Consider the following 24,060-nt stretch of genomic DNA (forward strand, 5'->3'; position numbering starts at 1 on the left):
TATAATAGGCTAATGCTTAGAACCAGAATATATCAACATTGAGAGAGTGAGATATAGATATAAAAGTGACTGTTCTAATGATAGGTAACGCAATATATGAAAGCACTTTTTTTCAGTAAATACAATCAAAGCTTATTAAAAGCTTGTTCGAAATTTAGGAGCTTCTGTAGAGTTAAAAAAAAATACCGCGTTAAGATTGTTTGGTTTATAATACCTTTATATTTTCTATTTTTATTCATGTGCAATACACCTCTACAAAAAAAAAAAACAGTCAACGCTAAATATTATGATGTGTTAAAACTATTCATATATTGCTCTGCGTAAATACATGATATTGAATTTAATTTTAAAAATGTATTTCACCGTATTTTCGTTGTGTTTCTTCTCATTACATTGGTGGATATAACGCGGAAATGGTCTGTTTCTATTGCTAAATTCACTTAGACGAATTAAAACCTTAAAAAGAATTGAACAATACATTTAAAAATGTTATTGTAAACCTTTTTATCACACATAAATGATATATATCATTCATTGTCTTTGGTCAATTTTGGTTTTGTCAGCACTTTAACGATTGTATAAGGTTTTTGACTTTCAAATATCTTAGCCTCAACTTTCGCTGTTGAGGAAATCCTTGTCAAAATAAGCATGTGATGCAGTAGCATTTGTACCGTTAATAGTGTTTATAGTATTTTATTGTCTCATCCCAAAGCACAAATTGAGTACATGTTTCGACGTTGTTTCTGATGAGTATGACCTTTTCTTTTAAACTATTCGTGTAAATAATTGGAAACAAATTATATGTATAAGTGCAAAGTATTAAAAACGCAGCACAAGGGAAATGCATACAAAACTTGATTGTGAAGACGATTGTTAATTATTTGTTTGAGAGCTGTACATAGTAGAACCATATATGAAGATAAAGTGATAGTTAATTTGGAAAGTTGATGGCAATTTATATCCAATGAGGTAGAAGTGGATTAATCTAAAGTCTGTATCTTTTGCCAACTTCCTTTGATGTATATTGACATTTAAATCGCAGCCAAATATTCGTGTAATGCAACTAAATTACTTCATCGTTAGGTGAGATAGCCAATAAGACAACTATAAACCATAGTTCAAATGATGTAGATATAAGGAATATAGGTCACCGTACCGCCTTCAACAATAAGAAACACCAAAACAGTATAGTCAGCTATAAAAATCCCCGTAATGAAAAATTTTAAACAATTCAAACGAGAAAACTAACGGCCTGATTTATAACAAGTTAAACGAAAAACATATATGACCAACATAAACCAACGGCAACCACTATATAACAGGTTTCTAACTTGGGACAGTTACATAAAGAATGTGGCGGCCAACCGTTTCCAAATCTTGGATAGTGCTTTTGCAGCGCAAAATAAATTCAAATCATAAAAATCAGTCGCAAATGGCATAATTTAATAGATCGGTTCGAAGCACAGAAAACAAAACTTACATAAAAAAACGCTTAGTACCAATAAAAAAAAACTATTGATAGGTGTAACAAGCTTTCTAAACCAAGTCCTAACGTCATTTTCAGCGCTCTTAGTTATATCGATATCGTGTCGGTCAGTTTTTATTGGTGGAGCAAACCAGAGTACCCGGAGACACCCGCCGACCTTCGGTTATCCTAGTCAATTAAGATCGGAGTTGAACGTGTCGCACCTTGTCTGGGAACACAGTTATCGTCCTTTGATTTTCATTGTCTCTCCTTAATGTGGACAGTGTATTAGTTGCAATTTACATACCTCTTCTAAATTTATTTCTTTATGTTTTATACCTCAAATAGCAAGTAGAGGGATGTAATTACACTGTAAAAAAATTGGGTCATGAATTTTAAAGTAAAGTAGTGATTTGGTCCAGCTGAAAAAGGTTAAAAATTAGTATGTCTGAAGCTGTCAATATAATTCAAGACCCCCTTAACGTAAAATTGTCCATATTTTCAGTTAGAGCTGATGAAGTTTTCCATAATGTTGATATATTCTATCCCAAAAGTAGTCAACCACACGGTAAAAATATTATTGAGAAAGCGAATGTGGGATATTTTTTATTTTCATTTATTGTCTAAAAGAAATGCACTACGAAATAGCTTTGTTCTCGGGCCACTTGCCACGTGCGGGAATCGAACTCAAAACCTCAATGTCGAGAAGCTATTGCTACTATAGATGAACTTCTAATACCTCTTTGCCACTGAGATAGCCAATTTCAGTATAATAATAATAATAATAATAATAATAATAATAATATAATAATAATAATAATAATAATAATAATAATAATAATAATAATAATAATAATAATAATAATGATAATAATAATAATAACGATGATGATGATAATGATGATAATAATAATAATAGTAATAATAATGATGATGATGATGATGATGATGATGATGATGATGATGATGATGATGATGATGATGATGATGATGATGATGATGATGATGATGATAATAACAATAATAATGCACTTCACGTAATATAACTGTTATGTAAAAATACTTAAAATGATAGTAGTAAATATAAACAATAATCATTCCTACTGCTTCAATTCAATTCTACTAGTACTCATAAATACATATAGATAGCAAACTTAAGTATTTGGTATATAAACGTCATTGAATCTTCATTATTTCTATAAGTATATTATTTCATAGCATTTATTTTATAAATCTAAATTCGAAATGTTACTTGCAATAGACAATAAAGAGTGTTTTAGGAATAATCTTTACCACAAAAGAGATAATTTCATCTTTCCTATTGTGAACTTTCCATTTCCATATATCTACATTCCAGCACCGTATGTACATGGACAGAGGCACAGACGAAATAATTACGGTTGAATACTTGGGTAGGCCTGCTACGAATGATTCCGACAACAAAGGTAGGCGTGTTATACACCATTGTGTAGATGAATTAATTTAGATTTACGGCATAACAAATTTAATGGGGTTGACAACCGAGAAATAGAAATATAACGGATTTTGCGACCGGGTGACATTTATCAAAACTAAGAGTTAAGTACCTTGTGTAATATTAAGGTATGTAGGGAATTTTTTTTTCTGAGACAAGGGCCTGTGTAATTGGAGACATTTCAGAACTTGCGTTGCGTTGGAGTTCGATATTCCTGTTATAATTTTTATTTCATGACTATATTTATCCAAATCAGAAAACATCGCATCAAAAAACGTTAAAAAATAAGAGGATATTGTGATAAATCCCGCCGATAAAGGGGGCGATGCGGTTTTTATGAACAAAAAGATTACATCGAAGACGGAAAATCGTCAATGGAAGATTCTATATGTTGCCCAAAATATACCAAATTGGCATTCCAGGTCGACTATTTTTTTTTAGCAAATGGTCACCTAACAGAAAAGATATCTGAATTTGTAGACCATCACTTAAGACCTAATTTTAAAGAACTACCCTCTAATATTCAATATACGACTGATTGCTTTGTATTAAAAGAAAACGGAAAACCTAAATACTTTACCAAACAATACTATAACCGCATCCATGGACGTGTTTTCTTTGTATACAATTATTAAAGAAGACGAAGTTATAGCAGCGAGTAAAGAGGTATGGAACAATCGCAGTTACAAAAATCCTCCAACTCAGAAAACAACAACTTCTCTTTCAATGACAAACACTATCTACAGATAGACGGCACCAGTATGGGCACAGAAATTGACCCGTCATATGCCAACATATTAATGACTTAACTTGAAAAACGCATATTGGCTAGAACTCCATTTCAGCCATTACCATGTTCGATTTATTGATTTCAAATGGACAGAAGACCACCATTCAATTAAACTTACAAACGAAACTTCAATGGAAAAAGATAACTTTCTCGATACCAAAAGTTACATCTAAAACGGAATCATGATAACGGACCTACATTAAAATAAATCAGAGACACATCAATTTCTCTCTCCAAAAGTTACCATCCCGAAAACTGCTCCCGTGTAATCCTTTTAATTCAGGCATTGCGAATCAAAAGAATACGCTCAACTGAAAATAAGCAAAATGCTAGACTGACTTGGACATAAACGTAAACATCTAGTTGTTTGAACATACAATAACAACAGTATGAACTACTCTCGAAAAAGCAAACATGATTGACTGCAAACAACTTCTGGAGTACAGGGATAAGAATCAAGGAGCCAACAGAATTTTTTGTAATCACTTACCATCCTGATTTCAAAAAGGCGTCATCCATTGGAAAATTATAAAGAATCACAATTTTGAAGAAAAAAAAATCCTTACCACCAGTCATTGCTCTCAGAAAACAAAAGAAAACAGCTGTATTAACAAAGCAACCTACTCCAACTCCTGCTTGCTATAAAAAATGTGGGCGAAGGAAGTGTTTATGTTGTAAAGCTGTATTTACTAGCAGTTCTTTCATCAGCACCTTTACAAAACAGAGTTATACCCTCTACGTAATTTTGAACTGTAAAACGGAGAACTCAATTTTTGTATTAGCATGCAACATCTGTAGCATTCAGTACGTTGATGAAACAATAGACGAATTTAACATTCGGCTTAATAACCATCGATCATGGTACAAAACAAAACAAAAAATTTTTGGATCACTCAGCTCCATACTTTAGAACATGAGGGTATAAATGAAAAAGCGAAAAAGGTACAAGAAAAATTAAGAATAAATTATTATATTGCATCGTCCTTAAAATATCTGTAATATTGGTCAATGGACATTGAAAACTTACCTTAGTTCAACAACAGATTTCGAATATGAAAATTTATTACGCAACAAAATTATATGTACAATGAGCTGCAAAAGTTTCTTATCTGCATCCGATTTTACCTGGATAGATGCATGTCCGATTAAGCTAGTTTGTCAAAATTACATTGTTAAGCAATGCACTGTTAGGCAGATCTCAATCGACTGTCTATTTTTATCATAGACCACAACAATGCTTGGTCTAGGAGGGATAGACTCATTCGGGAATGATTTTGGATAAGAAAATCAAAAACGTTGGCACCAAATGAGATCAACGAAAAAGTGAAGTTATAATTCGCGCAGTGCTTTTCATTTGGGTTGTATTTCTACACAGTCTATTTTGCTATTCCGTTACCATTGTCTACTCTGAAATTCTAAAACTATACCAGTTTAAATCGCAGGGTGGTATTCATTTGCGATAGATAAATACGCAGACACGATGTAATTACTTAACCTTTTTCTAAATCAAAATTTAAAAATTATATCAGCTCAAATCAAACTGCTATTCATTTGTGATGTATAAAGACTCAGCCTCTGTTGTAATTACTTTACCTTCGTGAAATTTGAAATTTTAATAATATAACAGCTCAAAGCGAAATGATATTCACTAAGAATGCATTTCTATGGAGTCTCTGTTGTAATTTAACTTTCGTCACCTGTGAAATTTTTGATTGTACCAGTTCGTTACGCACATTACTATTCTTTTTAAAAGCATATCTATGCAGTTTCTGTTGTAAATACGTAACCTACGTCATTTTTTAAATTAAAAAATTATGCATGCGTTGTTCGGTTTTTAATTGTTAAACTGCAAAGATTGTTATGGCTAAATTAGAATAGATTGATATAATTGATTTTACATCGTCATTATCATACTGATGAAGGATATCTGTTATCAGAAATATTCAAGACACTTACATTTAATGTTTCCTTTTTCTAATATTGTTGTTGTTTTGTACACTTTTTAGGCATGTATGATAGTCACTCGTTCAGGGTTTTCTAAAACAAGTGAATTTGAATGCATCACGATATCATATTGGTAAGTGTAATATCCTATAAATAATGTACTGTTCGCTTGACTTAACGAACTAATTTTATGTTCATGCGAACAAAAAAGGACCAAGTGAAACCCCATAAATATGTTTTTTCATTCTTAGCTCCTGGTGTATTTATACACATTATTTCAAAACTTAAAAATTCTGCTAGTCTTGATAAAGGTTAACTATGGTAAGTGATCGGATGCAGTAAATGCAAAATAAATTTCATTGGCTTTAATTGTTTCACACTCAAAAATGTTGCTTTTCAAGCAAAAATTTTAGATTTAGAAATGTGACTGCATATTTATAACCTTTAAACATCCTTCAGATGAATTTTTTATGCTTCACCTCACTTGATTCTTTTATCAATGTCATTATGAAGTCCACTAATAACAGACACATTTTGTTTATTTTTTATGGACGTATACATGACATTTTTCATAATTTATTCTAAACTTTATCTTCAATTTACATTTTAATCAAGAAAAGCAAATTTGGTATTTCCTACTCTTGATTTAAATTACCTTTTTTGGTAGGGTTCGTGTTGCTCAGTCTTTTGTTTTCTATGCTGTGTTTTGTGTACATTTGTGTACTGTACCGTTGTTTGTTTGTTGACTTGTGAGTTTGAATGTCCCTCTGGTATCCTTCGCCTCTCTTTAATCCAGTCGCGATAACTAAAGAATTGGAAATTTTACTACTGAGTGATGATAAATATTGTAACCGACGGTGTGAACTGGTAGTAAACGTATATTTACTAATTTAAATAAATGATTTAAAGTACTGAACGCAGTACTCCGAATATATGAGGCGGACATCCAAATTTATTAAACAACCAGAACCGGTTGAAATGCGTATAAATAAAAGATTCACAACATGTTTGATGACTTTTTGGTACTTTTTTGTTTAATAAAAAGTTTGTAATCTGTATTTATAAAAAAGGATGAAATAAAGTTGTCTGACCATTTTTGCTGAAATAATTATATTATTTTACCCAAATCATGCTCGTATGTAAAATTTCAACAAACATATTGTTTCATAAATCTATGTGGTTTTACTAATTGTGCATTCTCGTGTGCATTTACCAAAACCAAATTGATTGATACATGTAACAATGTGTCACTTTATTTACATATTAAATGTTGATTTTATAACAATTATGTACCTAGTTCAACAATCTGTTACTTTCAAAAGTCTTTTGTTTATGGTCTTCCGTAGACCTGGTAGTAGGATGCATATCGACAGACTATTGGTAGGTTTTGTTTTGTTTTTTAAATATTTTAATCGGCTGCGTGTTAATCGATTACATGCAACTGATTTCATATCAAACAATATGGTTTTGAAAAAGTTAAACTATAATTTTTCAGCAATTGGTTTTTACTTTTATAATCTATAATCAACCATTATTCGTTAATTTCCCTTATTTTCCTGTCACTTTTTATATGATTTTAACTTGAAGCATGTGTATCATTTACTTCATCCCAAAATTCATTTTAGATGATTTCACACTTTAAAAGACAAAAGTATGAGACTAAAATTACAAAACAAACAAAATTGTAAAAGCTTATCAAGTTCACTGGCTTATACACCAATCTCGAGCTGTTTTTTATGAATGCGGTAAATCAGTGTAAATGACGTCATTGACCAATCGGTTCTCAATGTGATGTAATAACAAAAGAATTGTGTGACGTAGGAAATGTACTGGATAGTGCACGAATTCGAAAGTCATATATTGGCCTCTATTATTTAAATGTTGTATTAAGAGATTTGAGAGTCATTTACACAACGTTAAAACTCATAAAAGTTATACACTGACATTATTTATAAAAAAAAAATCATCCATAATATTTCCCATTCTTAATTTGTTGTCTGTTTTTATTCGACTTATGATTTTGTTTGCCTATTTAGCATCTTTTCACTTTTTTTAAAAATGTACTTTAATTTCTGAATTTCGTATTTCTAACCTTCTATGATCATCCTTGTGTTTTCTGTTTTCGGGATCTCTCAATTACTAACTTCCAGTTTTTATTACAAATATAAAAAATTTGGAAATATGGTATAATTGCTCATGAGACAACTCTCCACCAGAGACCAAATGATTTGATAACGTATATTAAACTATAAAAAAATTAAAATGATAAACTGTAAAACAATTAAAACGAAAATAACCAATGGCCTGACTTAAAAGAAATTGTGAAAGAAAATGATAATGACATCCAGCAACTAACGATACCCACTGAAATACAGTCTTCTAACTAGAGACAGCCACATACAGAATGAAGAGGGTTTTAACATATTTGCAAGCGCTGAACTCTCCCCTAACCTGAACTATTGGCCTTATAAACTATCCAATTATAGGGTATATAAAAAATGATCACTTGAGAACAAAAAGGCATTGTAATCAAATATCCAATAAGTATCTCAGTAATGAATCTATGAAAATCTTCGATGTGAATTAAACATTCCTTCATGCTTAATCAATTGACAAATACCAAACATCTCATTTTATTTAAGTTCTATGGTTAATCATTAGTAACCAGTAATTGTATTTTCCTCTACAATGTTTTACATACATTCCTTTTGTTTAAAGAAAACAGTGCATTAATGGTACTTTAATTATTTTTCCAAAAAAAATAAATGATAAAAGGGTAATCAAAATAATACTCCTATAATATAACTAAAATACATGAGAAAAAGTTCTTATTTTTATCATTTATTATAATTTATTAATTTGTTGTGAAGTTATCTAATTCAGAAGACTCAAAATATCTTGAACCTTAAAATAGGTAATTTTTTGCAGGTCGGTCTATTATTTTCCCTGTTCTTAGCGAGTTTTCTTCAAAATGTTGAAGCAGATATCTTTAACAGTCATACAAATGCCACAGATCACAAAACAGACTGTTTTGAGAGGGGGATTGATACAATATGTTTCAAACAATTTCTACAACCAGCAGCACAGACGATGAATGATACAAGTTCCTCGAATTTCTTATCGGCATTATGGCGAAAAATAAACAGTGAGGCTAATGCAGCTGCTAAATCTCGACATAAAAGACAGGCTAGTGGTGTACCAGTCAGACGGGAAGTAAGAGCAGCTCCATACGAAACCAATTTCTTACGTTATGCACTAGCTGTACGGAGGTTAAAACATGATTTTGTAAGTGTTATTGTAGTTAGACAAGGAAATAGTTTTGAAGTTAGAAGGTAAAGGGTTCACACGAACCTAATATCATGTTTTATGCATATTGATTCTGTAAAAGATCAGCTGCTTGTCACAGTATGAACTTTATTTTTGGAGTGAGCAAACATTTTAAATATATTGCAGTTGATATTTGACACTCACAATATTATGACAATTTATTAATCTAATTTTTGGATTGCATTTGTGTTCCTTTTATGAAAGAAACAGAAGTTCACGGAAAAGGACTTGATAAGTTTGCGTCAAACGTATGTACATTGTTTCAAACGTTATGACGTCGGCGATAAGTCCTGGTCAAAGTTATCAAAATCGGGTCAACGTATTTGACATTATAAAACCACGATATGCAATTGTATATAAACAAAAATGAGCAGAGTGATTCAGACATGTACTGTGTAAATCAGTAAAGTCATGAACTTTTGAAGTATGGAAAATTAAACAAAACACATTCAAATATGTGGATTTGTATGTGCAAAACTTAATTTTTTCAACTTATGTAAAAATGTTAATACTGCAAGACTGAACATCCACATAGAAGAAAGAAAGCTTTATTTAAAACTCTAAAATTGTGTACACTTTCATTTCTATTTTAAAACGTGTTATACCTTTGATGCATTATTTAAGTGCTTTCAAGTTTCGTCTTTTCTGAAAAGAGACGCGAAAGATACCAAAGTGATCTTAAAACTCATAATTTGATAAAAGTTCTTAAGGATGTAGTCAGGTGAAATTTAAAAAAAAGGATTTAAAATTGATACTTCAAATAAGAAGAGCATAATTTAAGGAACAAAATAAGCTTAAAATATTGAAAGGTTATGGAACTCCTTTTTGAGATATTTGATTTTTTACAAATGACGGGAGAAGGCTGACTCTGACTTTCACCTTATATTTAACATTAACATTATCTGGGTTTCAAATCGTCAGAAAAGAAATCTTGAATCTATTTAAAATTTGGTAATGACCTTCTTATGAGCTATTGAAGTCTTCTATGAAATGAAAAGTGGGTGATATGGAGTAAAATATTTTACCATGTATTGTAGGAAAAAGCACAAAAGGTCCGAACATCTGACAAAAATTCCTAAACTGACCTAACTACATCCTTAAATAGTTATTATTTTGTCTAAATTATAAATACGAATTTACTACATGATAATAATGCTAGTAATACCCACCAAATTTGGGATTTTTTTAATGTGATCTGATAAAAGAAAGATCTTAACAGTGTTTTTATTATTGAAATTTACGTAAAAAGGGGGAAATAATACAGGAAAAGTTAATAATACTAACTGGTATTAGATTTTGTATTTTGTATTAATTGAAATTTGAGGAAAAGTAAAAAGTCAAATGAAGAAAAATCTTTCATAAAATTATATTTTTGGCGGTAAACTGAAATAAATTGTCAGCAAACATAACATTTAATCTTGATTCATTGATTTTTTTACAGTTGAGGTACATATTGTGAGATAGTATTTACCTCGTAGATTACAAATGTTGCAAAAATAATAATAAACGGTAAAAAGGTAAAAATATAGCAAAAACGTTTCAATATGGTACAAACACACATGCTATTCACAAATGATATAATGCTCAAGTTAATGGATATAGACGAAAGTTTCCAAACTTATTTATCAAAATTTGTAAATTTTCCAAATAGAAGAGATATTTTGCAGGTAAAAAGATGAAATCGAATTAACAAAAACTTTTATCAATTAAGTTTTTGCAGCTGGAAATTGGGCCCTAAATGACCTCCTCATTTAGAACAAACTGAGAGTCTTTAATTACAACCCTTGCTTTTTACTGCCAATGACTTATATTATTTCCATATGATACCAATACGTATCCGGTATCACTCCTGTCAGAGTTGATGCGATTGCCTCATCTTTTTCTGTTATCTTGATTTGTATCTTCTAAAGCGATTGTTGACTGAATTTAATAAGTGACTACAGCAAATAACCAATGTTCTACCAGGGGTTTGATCCGGAACCTTGGCACTGCTAACCATCTATCAAAGCTAATTGAGTATTCAGGTCAAATAAAGCTGTAAGACTTATACCCAAGCAGATTAATAACCGTATATTTTTTTTTGATATTTTAGGGAGTGCGTTCTGATATGAATACCTATGACATTATTGCAACCATTCATACAGGGAGTAACATGGAACACGACGGACCTGGTTTCTTATCTTGGCATAGAATTTACCTTTTGTTGTAAGTTTAAATACATAAAATAAGTCGTTATAGATATAGTGCTTTCAAAGCGCTTTTCCAAATTTTTCTTCAACAGGAACGCTTGACACAAAAAAAACAAAACATAAAAAGCCTTTAAGTATAAACACTTTAATAGCTATATGAACGGACGGGGAGTGAAATAGTAAAAACAACTTAGAGACACTTTGCGATGGTGTCAATTGATTTTCTTACTTACTATGCCTATCTTTATAAATTTATAAAGTAAAAAAACCAAAATAAACTAAACACTGTTGTACTGTTTAATTCCGGTTACAATACGGAAAAGGTCGAAGCACCCATAGTATCTACGCCCCTCTTTGAATAAGAAACATATCTAATTAATTAAGACAAAAATCAATGCATAATACTTACTTTGTTACATTCGTCTGATTATATAAGCCCGTTATTGGACACATATAACGGATCTGTTAGATTTATTAAACTCTATGCAACAGTAATTTACCGATATTCAAATCTCATAAATCCATTATTGTGTTCAATAAGGTCTGAATCATTTTTATCTTTTCCTTGATATTAACATACTTAAACGAATTCAAACTAGAATCTATGACAAATATGATGGTTTTAACCTTTCAATTGTCAGCTTCCCTTTTCTCAGTAGTAACATATCTCAGATGCCCTATATGGTGGAAACAAATCGTAGTTGATACGTTACGCTCGTGCATGTGCACACAATATACACTAACAGAGGTGTGCTCCTTACACAATTTGAAATCGACACTACAAAAGTTTTACGGTCACCATCACGACTTGGTTGACCGATACGATGTATTCACTAGTGACATGTTTATGCGGTTTTAGATCTTTAGATACCAGAATAGTCGTTTGATCTGTAATATCGATTGTGTCTAATTCTCGATTGTGACATGTTGACTGAGTGTGGATTCGCATGTATAGCAGGACAAGCTGAATCTGTCGACGCACTCGGTCTCGCTCCGTTTTGAGTTCAAGTGATTTCTTAAGGTATATTTTGTTATTTCAATTACCAGTAAATGTACCAGTCTAAATTTCATTCACGTTTATGTAAATACAGTTTTTCTAAGGAATAATATTTGAATTCCCTTTTATCTTTTACAGGTACGAAGCTGCATTACAATCAGTTTTTGGACGAGGAGTAACTGCTCCATACTGGGACTCATCGCTGGATATAGCCATGGGAAATAGACAATCGAGAACAATTTTGTTTTCAAACAAATATTTTGGGACTCCAGTGATAGATACGATTACAGGAGGTTTCTTTGCAAACTTACCTGGAAAGAATATTACTCGGGCTATCAATGGACGGGGAGGCCTAATTTCTAAAAATGCCATTGCTGCCGTTCTTTCAAGAACAAGTCATAGTCAGATTGTAAGGCAGAATCAAATCAGATATTGTTGGGAATGCTATCATGACATGGTACATCGATGGGTAGGCGGGATCATGGAAGCGGGGGTCAGTGCTGCCTTCGACCCAATATTCTGGTGTCATCATGCGTTTGTTGACTACATCTGGGAATTATTTAGGAGGCGAATAAGAAATGCCCCTGCAGATTATCCATTAGGTTATTCATTGCATCGTCCAGATGATCAAATGAATTTTAGCAATTACAGATATCGACCAAATCCGCCTATTACTAATCGAGAAGGTTACAGTAATAGATATGCCCGTCTAAGACGATATGCTTCGGCGCCATCATGTCAAAATCAGTGTTCCAATAGTCCAGATCTATTCTGTGACGAAACTAGAGACATATGTATCTCTCGAGAGGCGGCTGGAGTGGCTCAAGATAATTATCCTGGTGCAACAGCAGATGACATTGCTTCCGGTTTGGCAGATATTACAACAACTGTGATGGCGTTAAGGAAAGTTAAGCAAAACGTATTAAAAGATATTCCACCTGGTACGCCTCTTAATTTGTTTAGGGCTTGGCAATTCGATCCGAACACTCGTGGTCTTTCTACTTTTGATGTATAAAGATGCTGCGGAGTATATACTCAACGCGTGAGAAATATCGGGGGCATGGGCGAATTGAATAATGGTTATATTTCCATCATTCCCTGACTAAAATGATATATTGTTAATGTAATGTTGACGAAATAAAGTATTGTTTTAGTCCAAGGTAAATGTGTCTGCTTTTTATGACTTATTGGCTAACACGACAAATTCGAAAGTGGAGCAAGGACTTGTTCAGAAGCTGCTTAAAATATTTCAGTAGTAAACCTCTTGTTATAACGGTTTTTATTTTGTTTCAAATATATACACAGCCTCTTTGGTTACTTTAGTTTTTTATGAATTCTTCTTTGTGCATTGTAAATAGTAAAATAACAAAAATACCGAACTTCAAGGAAAATTTCAAACGGAAAGTCCCTTATCAAATGGCAAAATCAAATGCTCAAACACATCAAACAAATGGAAAACAACTGTCATGTTCCTGACTTGGTACATGCATCTTAAATTGAGCTTTTTTGTTTAGGTTGTGTGATAGCTTCAAGTCTGTTACAAGCTAATTTATGCAAATTCGTTCTTGTTTAGAATTTCTATATCTTTTTAGGGGGAAATGAGCGAGGAGAGTTTTTTCTTAATTAAGATCAGTGAAATCTCTGGATATGGAAAACTATTTGAAAAAAAATTACTATATCACAAGAGGAAAAATACATCATAGAATTGGTGAAGAAGTGCAGTTATGTCATTAATGTAATATAAGTTTTATATAGAAAAACAACAGTAGTTTAAGAAGACAATAATAGTACTAAACAAAAACTGAGCAAACCGCATGAATTCCATAAGGTGCGAGACCTGGGGATTCGATTTGATAAGCGTCTCCTGCTGTGTATGCATCCCACGCCAAGTCAATCAATTCTCAGTAAATGGATTACAGATCAGATGACTATTCTGGTATTATAAGACTGTGAAAGCATTTCGCTGAAGAGTTGAGACACAGACATATCGTATCGGTCAACAAATTCGTGATGATGACCGGTAAACTTATGTGGGTCGATGTCAGTTGTTCTTTCTCCTAACGCTGTTGAAGCAGTTTTTGTGTAAAAATTTTTGACATAACTGTATTGGAACAAAATTAACAACTGAAAATAGAATCTACTACAAAAAAAGACGATTTCAATTTTACCATTACGGTCTGGTGATTTTTAATAACTTTCGGATTCTGATATTTTGACCGAACGTTAATTAGATGGCGGTTGATAAATGCTAAGTAGGAGACGATTGCCCTGTAAACGCACCTGGTTTCGATCCTTTTGGAGTTCGTGCGATTCCGTCAGTTTTTCTTATCTTGATTTGTGGGAGTCAAAAGTATATGAATGAAGAGGTATAGTATACTATGTTGTATTTTTAGCGATTCTTGTTACTGCTTTTATGTATTACTAAAGATGTTGCATCTTTACTAAAGGAACTAAAAGATACTCATAAAAACAATCAATGACGAGACATTGTTGGAAGATTAAACAAGCTGTGAATAAATTTAATACAGATTACCAAATATCTGTCATAAATACTTAATTCTTTTAAGGAAGAAACTTCACACATATCAAAAACAACCACTAACGAGACACTGTATTTAGTAAGATATAGCGACATTCAAACTTATTATCAATGCAGAATATCCAATCTCATTTTACGGCATCGTGGTGTGTATATTTAAAAAAAAACATTTTGTTAATTATTCAATTAATGTTAAATTTCTACCATTTTGTTTTAATTCTATTTCAAAAACAAGCGCTGTAATGTCTAATTGTCACTCGTGTATACCCTTGTCATATGTAGGACACTTATCTATTGTTCGAATCATGTCTTTTTTCAGTAAAGATTCTGCACCAGGGGTGATACGAGGGAAGTTATGTCATATCTGGTTTCTCTAGAAAGTATAATCTGATTGGAGCTGTGTTCTATAGATTCAAAACATTTTTAGTAATTGTTTGTCTAATATGTCTATGGTCATATGCAAACGATGGTATTTATAACGTGTTGTTTTCGTTTTTTTTAAAAGACAAGAAAACAAACGTAATCTATTCTCAATCATTCTGCTTGCACACTGAAATGGGTTACCATGAAACGGATATACCATGAATAACTGAGGGTATGGTTACCTGTTCGATTTAGTTCCGATTTATTCTACCTACAGTGTTGATAATTTAAACTGTTTGCATTTCCGTAGATAAAATTATTACATTTTACTGTACTACACTGACAATGAATAATTAATGTCCACTCAGAATTTTTGGATTTACAAATGTCAACGGTTATCTTAAGTTATATCTTAATGTTTTGTTCTTTCTGGAATTGGGTGTTGGTTACAGATATAAGGTTATTTTCGTTCATTCCAATAAAAAAATTGTACATGAACATTAACAACAGTTTTCATTCAGGGTTAGATTAAAGTAACGTGTAAACAAAGTGTATTTTCGTTCTTATAAATCTACCTCAGACTCTAAATCTAGGTGACAGGATTTCATAAAACAACGGCATGGCTGAAATATAGGTATAATCAAGATGAGTGATTTGTTTATGTAATTTTTTAAAACTAAATGTATAAGAAATTGTCATAGTCGTCGAAAAATAATTGAGCATTCGTGGAGTTGTTAACTTACAGCATAAATTAGAGAAATAAAATATGATAGGAAATATTTTATGAACATAGCAAAATATGCATGTGATAACTTCCCTGTTTGAATTAAATATTATTCATACGTCAATTAGGTGAAATTAACTTCTCATTTAAATCTTTTGATATACTGAGATTTTTTCTATCGCCATTCCAAAGATGACCTTATCGATTTACAAAATTCTTACATCTATAAAATACTGTTGCCTATAATTAGACAGATTTGACACAGCACTTTGGAATTTTCGGGTTTCAAAGCTTCTCACCTTTCTTAATGATTTTGGTCATCTAACTCTTTTGATTCAAGCCACTGATGACATTTGTGTAGACTGGTGTAAAACATTAGAAATCTGGTATCTTAAAAGTCTTTTTAGTAGAGGTCGTGTGATAAGTGTTGGATGCAGATGACCTGAAAATTGTTGAATATCCGACATATTGGCATAATCAGGGTGGATGACATTTTGTGTTGCTAAAACAAACTAGAATGAATAATAAATGAGATTGATTGAGGGGATTTGGCATTTTTAGCTAGTGTTTCAAAATTTAAGCCCAGAACTCATGACATCGCCACAACCACGAAGAAGTAAATAAACTTTATTTGACATAGGAATTCTTGTTTTTGACACCAGTAACAATAGCCTTTTTAAAAACCATGAGTTAGGATTTTCAACATATATAAAAAATGGTAACAGGATAGGATCACACTGATATTGTAGAGATTAGTAGATTGAAAGATCCCTCCCCTCTCTCTCTCTCTCTCTCTCTCTCTCTCTCTCTCTCTCTCTCTCTCTCTCTCTCTCTCTCTCTCTCTCTCTCTCAGAACATCTAATAATGATAAGAACAGTATCTCCAACAAAGTGATAAATGTATGACCAATTTCTGCTATGAGATTGCATTAGTTTACTCAAATTCTCTTCCTTCATTGTTAAACTGTCAAATTAACATACCATAACATCACATAAACACTAAGCTATATTTCTAATTATATATTCTCATGTGCATTTATCCTGTCAATCAAAACCAGAATGATTGATTACAAAATGGATCATTTTATTTACTACTAAATGTATATTCAATCATATGTTTGTGTTAATCGTTCAGGGTTTTCCCTACCATCGGTTATATAACTCATACCAATAGATAATTAATAAGTATAACAAAGTTTTTCAAAAAATAAAGTACATATTCGATGGTGGCATTAGGATCCCGTTTTGTTTTTGGTACAGAACTAACAATATCCGAATGTATTATTATGATCTGTGCAATAAATGAAGTAGTGTACGCCATTAAAACATATAAGTTTTAATTTTAGTGTAAAAAGTTAAATCACAAAAATACTGAGCTCCGAGGAAAATTCAAAACGGAAAGTCCCTAATCAAATGGCAAAATCAGAAGCACAAACACATCAAACGAATGACAACAACTTTCATATTCCTGACTTGGTACAGGCATTTTCTTATGTAAAAAATGGTGGATTGAACCTTGTTTTATAGGGATAAACCTCGCACTTGTATGACAATCGCATACAATTCCATTATATTGACAACGATGCGTGAATAAAACAAACAGACATAAAAGGTTAAAATGTCAAAATAGGGGTACATCAGTCAACACCGTGTTACAATCTTAATCACAACAAAATCAAACAAATATTTAACAAAGAAGCACAAAAAAGCAAATATCATATTTAACAACCTCGTTCATTGCTTACTTATTTTTGTTTTTTATTTATGTATGCCAAATCAACCCATAAAGCACTGGGACCGAATCGTGATTTTAACATTAACTCTGGCGTAGAATCGCGTGTTTGACGTCAGAATGTAAACGTCACACAGGTAGAAATATAATATAATTTTGTCGTTCAAAGTATGCAAAAAATATAATTGAACAATAACACAATGGCGGGATGTTTAAAGTACAGAGACACGTCATATGTATCAAAGAAACATATAAAGTCACACGGACAAAGCACATAAGTAAAAATGAAAAATATTACAAACAAAACAATGACGGGATGCATAAGTACAGATCCACGTCAAATGTATAACACCAAAAACAGACCAAACAGTAAAAGTATAATTAATAAAGACAAATAAAAGAACACTTTAAGACCATCATGTATTATTTGTGAAGTTGATACGGAATATTTATCAACAAGGTCTTTGTACCTTCCGATGAACTTATTTAGAAAAAGGACGAGACGTTCTTTGACATACCCCTGGTTCATCAACTTTCTGCTCAGACACTGGTGACGTTTTACAAATTCTGAGTAGGAGCTGCAAGCTCTTGCATACCGAATAAGTTGGGAAATATATATCCCATATGCAGGTGAAGTTGGTATATTGCTACTAAGGTGAGGGAAATTGATAATTTTAAAATTAAGATCGTCTCGTTTGTCATAGAATCTGGTACTGAGATGACTGTGTATGTCAAATTCGAGGTATAAGTCTAAAAATGAGGCGGAGGAAGCCGTGTCTGTTGTTTCTTTAGTTTCTAGTTCTGGGGGATATATTAATGGAACCCAATCAGAAAAGTTCGGATTGTTAATGGAAAGAACATCATCAATATATCTGAAAGTGAAATTAAAGAATCTGGCTTCTTTGATCTTCTTGTTTTTGACAAGTCTCTGAAGGAACTCCGATTCATATGAAAATAAGAAGAGGTCGGCAAGGAGAGTAAATGAAGCTATGCCAATCAAATCTAACAAAAACAAATTGCCTTTCTCTTTGTAATATTTTATGACTAAAACATAGTTATCTAATACCTCTATGTAAATGATTATATGCATCCATTATCTATCTTTTAGAAAAATGTGAAATAAACGAGCACTTTTGAGTGATTTGTCTTAACATAAACTTGTTAACACAATTTGTGTACATGTCTGCTTATTCCTAAAAATCAATGTTTGCAAACGAAGAATGACGGCTGAATGATGCAATTTGCATAACTTCAAAATGACCCTAAATCTATGAAAAGGTAAATAAAAAAGGATAACTGGGCTTCTGAAGCAAAAGAAAAAAAATACAGTAAAATTTAAAAAAAAACTACGTACAGAAATGTTTGAAAAAAATAGTTACATATTTTAACTAAATATTTTGTACAGCGGACAGCTGTTTTACACGGGAAAAAGCAAGAAAATACATACTATTAAGTGTTTTTCTTTTTGTGAAAAAAGCACATGTTATATATGCATACCACTTTAGATTATTCACGTAAATAACGTTTTAGCAACTCAATTTACATCAAATTCTTAAAAATAGCAGTTATGCTTTGTTCATACACAAGAGGTCAGTGACACTTTCACAAAAACATATCTTAATCATTTGAATTAGATTGTTTTGCATCATGTTTTACAGTTACACTGTACACCTCAAAAAGCAACAGGTATAGGACTTCTTGTCGTCAATAGTTGTAATAGTCTCTTATTTTCAATTCCAAACCAGATTCTTCTGGTAAGGGCTTGTTTGGTGGTTGCTCGGTGTGTGCTTGTTTCCTTACCAATGTCTGATAGTGTGCTTTTTCATATGCCAGATAATAGACAAAATTGTCCTTAGATGAATTTGGCTATTTCTGAGGCCCTTTTGGTCATATAGCTCTTCGCGTGTTTTGGTCTTGCACATCCTTTGCTTTAAAATGTTAGGTTATGAGAGTTACTAATGAAGTTAATCCTAGAAAAGCGCCTCGGACACACTAAATTGATCAAGTGTTTCTTTTTCATTTATTAACACCGGCTCAATGTCACTGCTGATGGACTGTTAGTACCAGATGGTATCAACAGCTCAGAAGTCAGTGCTTCGATACTTGAATAATTGACCGTAGATGAATTTGGCTATGTTTAGGTCCCTTTTTCATATACATTGTAGCTCTTTGTGTGTTTTGGTCTTATACATCTTTGGGTTTCAAACGTTTGAGTTTTTGTACTTCCTGGTGAAATTTTATCCGGAAAAGCGCCTAGGACGCACGAAATTAATAAAGTATTGTTTTTATCTAATAGGATCACTTGTTAAAGACAATAATTCTGGAATGTTCCACCTATTAATTAAATCAAGTCTCGGCTTATTCATTATGTCAAAACACTTTAAATGCTGTCGTGTTAAAATGCCAATACTAGAATGAATGTGTATTACAATCGGGTAGATAATGGAATGGAACAGGAGCTCTAATACAAGCTGCTGGCAGACTATTGTAGATTTCATACACAGTAATACACTTTTTACTCGTTCCTATGAAGATAAATCCTGGAATGGGCTTCGGAGGCACTACAAGTTTTTTTCAATTAGCATTAAATTGATGTGGAAAGTTCTAAAATAAGATCTAGCACATACATGTTCATATGTCATGTATGTATCGTCTCTAAAAAAAAATTGAAAATACGTATATATACAACTGGAAACACATCTGATTCATTGTAATTTATGTTACCGATTTCGATTTTTTTTCGTAGATCTTATTCAACTGATACTTGTCTTATCCATCTATTTGATCACATTAAATTACAAACATCAAAAGGTTTATTTACAGGAATGGTAATGGTAGATTTACAAAAAGAATTTGACACAACTAATTATCAAACATTATGCAAAAAATAAATCTTTGGGCTAGAAAAATTTGAGTCTTATCTCATTGGACGGATACAATGGGAAAATATAAATGGGTGGGAATCTGAACTTCTTAGTATTACATGTGGTGTGTCTCAGGATGGCAAAAAAAGGGACGAAAGATACCAGAGGGACATTCAAACTCATAGATCGAAAACAAACTGACAACGCCATGGCCAAAAATAAAAGTACAAACAGACAAATAATAGTACAGATGACACAACATAGAAAACTAAAAACTAAGCAACACGAACCCCACCAAAAACTGGGGGTGATCTCAGGTGCTCCGGAAGGGTAAGCAGATCCTGCTCCACATGTGGCACCCGTCGTGTTGCTTATGTTATTACAAATCCGGTAAATAGTCTAATTCGGTAAGTCTCATTCGTGAAAAGGGAAGGGTATTGTAGTTACGACATAAGGAACATATCCGATATCATCTGTGAAACGGTTATTCCATAACGGTCAACCAACTCGTGATGGCGTCCGTAAAATTTACGAAGGGATGATCTCAACTTCACCATTTGGAACTCTTGGCTTAATAGCTTCCTTGTGAGCAGCAATCCTCTATCAAGGAAATCATGATAGGAAACACAAGCCCGGGAATATCGTATCAATTGGGAGATATATACTCCGTATGCAGGCGCTGCTGGAATGTTGCTACATAGAAATGGAAAGTTCACAATTGGGAAGCTGAAATCATCTCTTTTGTCGTAAAGTTTTGTTTTCAACCGACCCTCATTGTCAATTTCTAGATGTAAGTCAAGATATGAGGCAGACTTAACTGTATCTGTAGTATCCTTTATCTCTAGTTCGATGGGATAGATTCGTTCAACATAGTCACCAAATTTTGTATTATTTAGTGAAAGAACATCATCTATATAGCGGAACGTAGAGTTAAAGGATATTGCTAACTTCCTATCTTTCTTCCTAAGAAGTTCCTGTATGAAGTCAGCCTCATAATAATAAAGAATCAAGTCGGCAAGAAGAGGGGCACAATTGGTTCCCATTGGAATTCCGACAGTCTGTTGAAAAACACGTCCTCCAAACGTAACAAATATGTTGTCAATCAAGAAATCAAGCATCTTGATAATGTCAGTTTCAGAGAATTTTTTGTTTGAATCAGAGTGATTCTTTACAAAGTAGGATTTATCCCTCCCCAAGACAAGATACTTGTATCTACGTTCGCCATTCTTTTTAATGAAACAAAGTAAAACCAACTCTTTCAATTTGTCTTTTAGTTTGGAATGGGGAATACTTGTGTAAAGTGTAGAAAAGTCAAATGTTTTAATACTATTGCAAGATAAGAGAGTCTTAGATTGTATGTACTCTAAAAGATCTTTGGAATTTTTTAGTATCCACATCTGATTCACGCAATTTAGGCTCTGCTTTTTCTACATTACGTCAACAGCAGGTCTATAAGTATTAATTCCGACTGCAAACTCCTGCGTTATGCCGACGACAGCACTAAAACAAGTTCGCATAAGAACCCAGAAATTATCTCGAGGAAGTTAGGAAAGGAATTAGAGTCTTGTATTCTGCTTTGTATCGATCTGATGAGATAAGCCTTTTTCAACTGATTTTTATCTTTTGTTGTGCTGTAACGTCACTGTCCCACGCTAGAGGGGTTGAGCGCTCACAAACATGTTTAACCCTCGCCACATTCTTTTTGTGCCTCTCCCAAGTCAGTAGCATGTAGTTCAGTAGTTGTTGTTGGTTCATGTCTGTCATATTTGTATTTCGTGAATTATTTTGTTATAAATTACGCCCTTAGTTTTCTCAACTGAATTGTTTCATATTTTTCATATTTTGGCCTTTTATAGCCAACTATACTGTATGGGTTTTTCTAAATGTTAAAGGCCATACGGTTGCTTATAATTGCTTAAATCCATTTTATTTGAACTTTGGAGGATAGTTGTCTCAATGGCAATCATATCTTATCTCCTTATTTTAATATTGCAGCAACTAGCTCGTTGACAATAAGCTATCGTGATCAAAACGTAATGCATTATCTTTGGTTCGAAACGTAAACTGAAGAAATTAACACAATGATCGTGTAATTAAATAACAGCAAAAAATATTTAGGATTAGACATAGACCAAAACTTCTAAGTGAACTCGATTATCAAAAAGGTAAATTCTAGATTAAAATGTATGTATCCTACGGCAAGCTGTTTGTCAACTGAAACCCGCAAAACTGTTTTTACAGCTCTAATATTTTCTCACGTTTACTATCTCTATTTCTCTTGAAGTGTCTCATATATACAAAAGAATATTTTAGAAAAGTTAAACACAACACGGATATAGCACGAAAACACATATACACATTTTCAAAAATTGCCATTGGCGTTATGTAATGTCTTCATCACTATGAGCTCTGAATGTTTGAAAATCTAACCTTAAAGCTTATCTTACATTTATTCTTGTTTTAAAATGTAATGTCATGAACGATAAGTCCAAATTCAAGCCCCTCATTGTGAAAATCTAGCCCAAACTCATCTTTCCTATAAATGATGATATATTGTTCACTTTCTAGGAATAAGATAAATGTTGATTTTTCCATTAAAAATTGAACGTGTTAACCTTCTTGTTTTTGTATGTGGTTAGAGGTACTACAATTATATTATGAATATTTGTTATATTCAATCAATTGTAAATTGAAGGTTTAAAAAAGTTAACTTAATGATCAAAGAGAAAAACAACGAAAAGACAAACACACAGTGCAAAAAACATAAAATCGAAAAACTTAAGTATGAACAAAACAAACCCAACAAGAACTGAGGTGAACTCATTTGCTCCGGAATGATAAGCAGTTCCTACTTAACTATTAACTAATAACCTCCAAATTTCAATATGACACCAAAACACGTAATGTTTACAAAATATATTTTAAAAGCGTTCTGATAAGAAGAATTATTTTGCAGAAAAGTAATTATAAAAAAATATAAGAATACAACAATTGAAATGTTAATACGTGAAGGATATGATGATATGAAGTGTTTTTGTAAACACATCAACATGATATGAAAAAGGTACATTGTATGTTTTTATGTCTTATAAGATACTCTCAGATGTGTGTCTTTTTATGTTTTTAGGGGTGTATAAATACTCTGCCACGTTGGGTCTGTGTTCATTTAGATGTTTTCTGCTCTGTATCGATCTGATGAGTTAAGTCCTTTTCAACTGATTTTTATAGTTTATTTTTATTTTGTACTGTTACACCACTGTCCCAGGTTAGGGGGAGGGTTTGGCGCCAGGAAACATGTTTAACACCGCCACATTCTAATGTGCCTTCCACAAGTCAAGAGCCTGTAGTTCAGTAGTTGTCGTTGGTTCATGTCTGTCATATTGGTTTTTCGTAAATTGTTTTGTTATGAATTAGGCCGTTAGTTTCCGCTGTTGAATTGTTTCATTTTGTTTTCTTTTTTGGTCGTACGGTTGACTATATATAGTTGCTTGCATCTAATAATCTTTTGAATATAAGAACAAATATGAAATGATTAATAAAAAACTATAAGGCTTTGCATCTGAAGTTATTGCATGTCACATTGGCAGTTAACGTTAAACCAAAGTAAGTCAGTATATTAATGTTTTTAATATTCAACAACAGATTCATAAATA

At 32.3% G+C, this 24,060-nt stretch overlaps 1 protein-coding gene across 1 annotated transcript; it reads left to right on the forward strand.

The window, feature by feature from the left end:
* Positions 1-6,971: 6,971 nt before the first annotated feature.
* On the forward strand, positions 6,972-13,345 carry LOC127702248 (tyrosinase-like protein 1). The gene is made up of 4 exons (XM_052206363.1): positions 6,972-7,053; positions 8,602-8,958; positions 11,093-11,205; positions 12,325-13,345. The coding sequence occupies exons 1-4, from the start codon at positions 7,006-7,008 to the stop codon at positions 13,199-13,201; spliced, it is 1,395 nt and encodes a 464-aa protein (XP_052062323.1). The 5' UTR covers positions 6,972-7,005; the 3' UTR covers positions 13,202-13,345.
* The last annotated feature ends 10,715 nt before the right edge of the window (positions 13,346-24,060 follow it).

The sequence above is a fragment of the Mytilus californianus genome, unplaced genomic scaffold (assembly GCF_021869535.1).
Source record: "Mytilus californianus isolate M0D057914Y unplaced genomic scaffold, xbMytCali1.0.p SCAF_5, whole genome shotgun sequence".
Taxonomy (NCBI): domain Eukaryota; kingdom Metazoa; phylum Mollusca; class Bivalvia; order Mytilida; family Mytilidae; genus Mytilus; species Mytilus californianus.

Excerpts from the sequence above, each read along its gene's own strand:
- LOC127702248 (XM_052206363.1), top strand. The coding sequence starts at position 7,006 with ATGGTCTTCCGTAGACCTGGTAGTAGGATGCATATCGACAGACTATTG. Across the intron at positions 8,959-11,092 it reads GGAGGTTAAAACATGATTTT|GGAGTGCGTTCTGATATGAA; the intron begins GTAAGTGTTATT and ends TTGATATTTTAG. Across the intron at positions 11,206-12,324 it reads CATAGAATTTACCTTTTGTT|GTACGAAGCTGCATTACAAT; the intron begins GTAAGTTTAAAT and ends TATCTTTTACAG.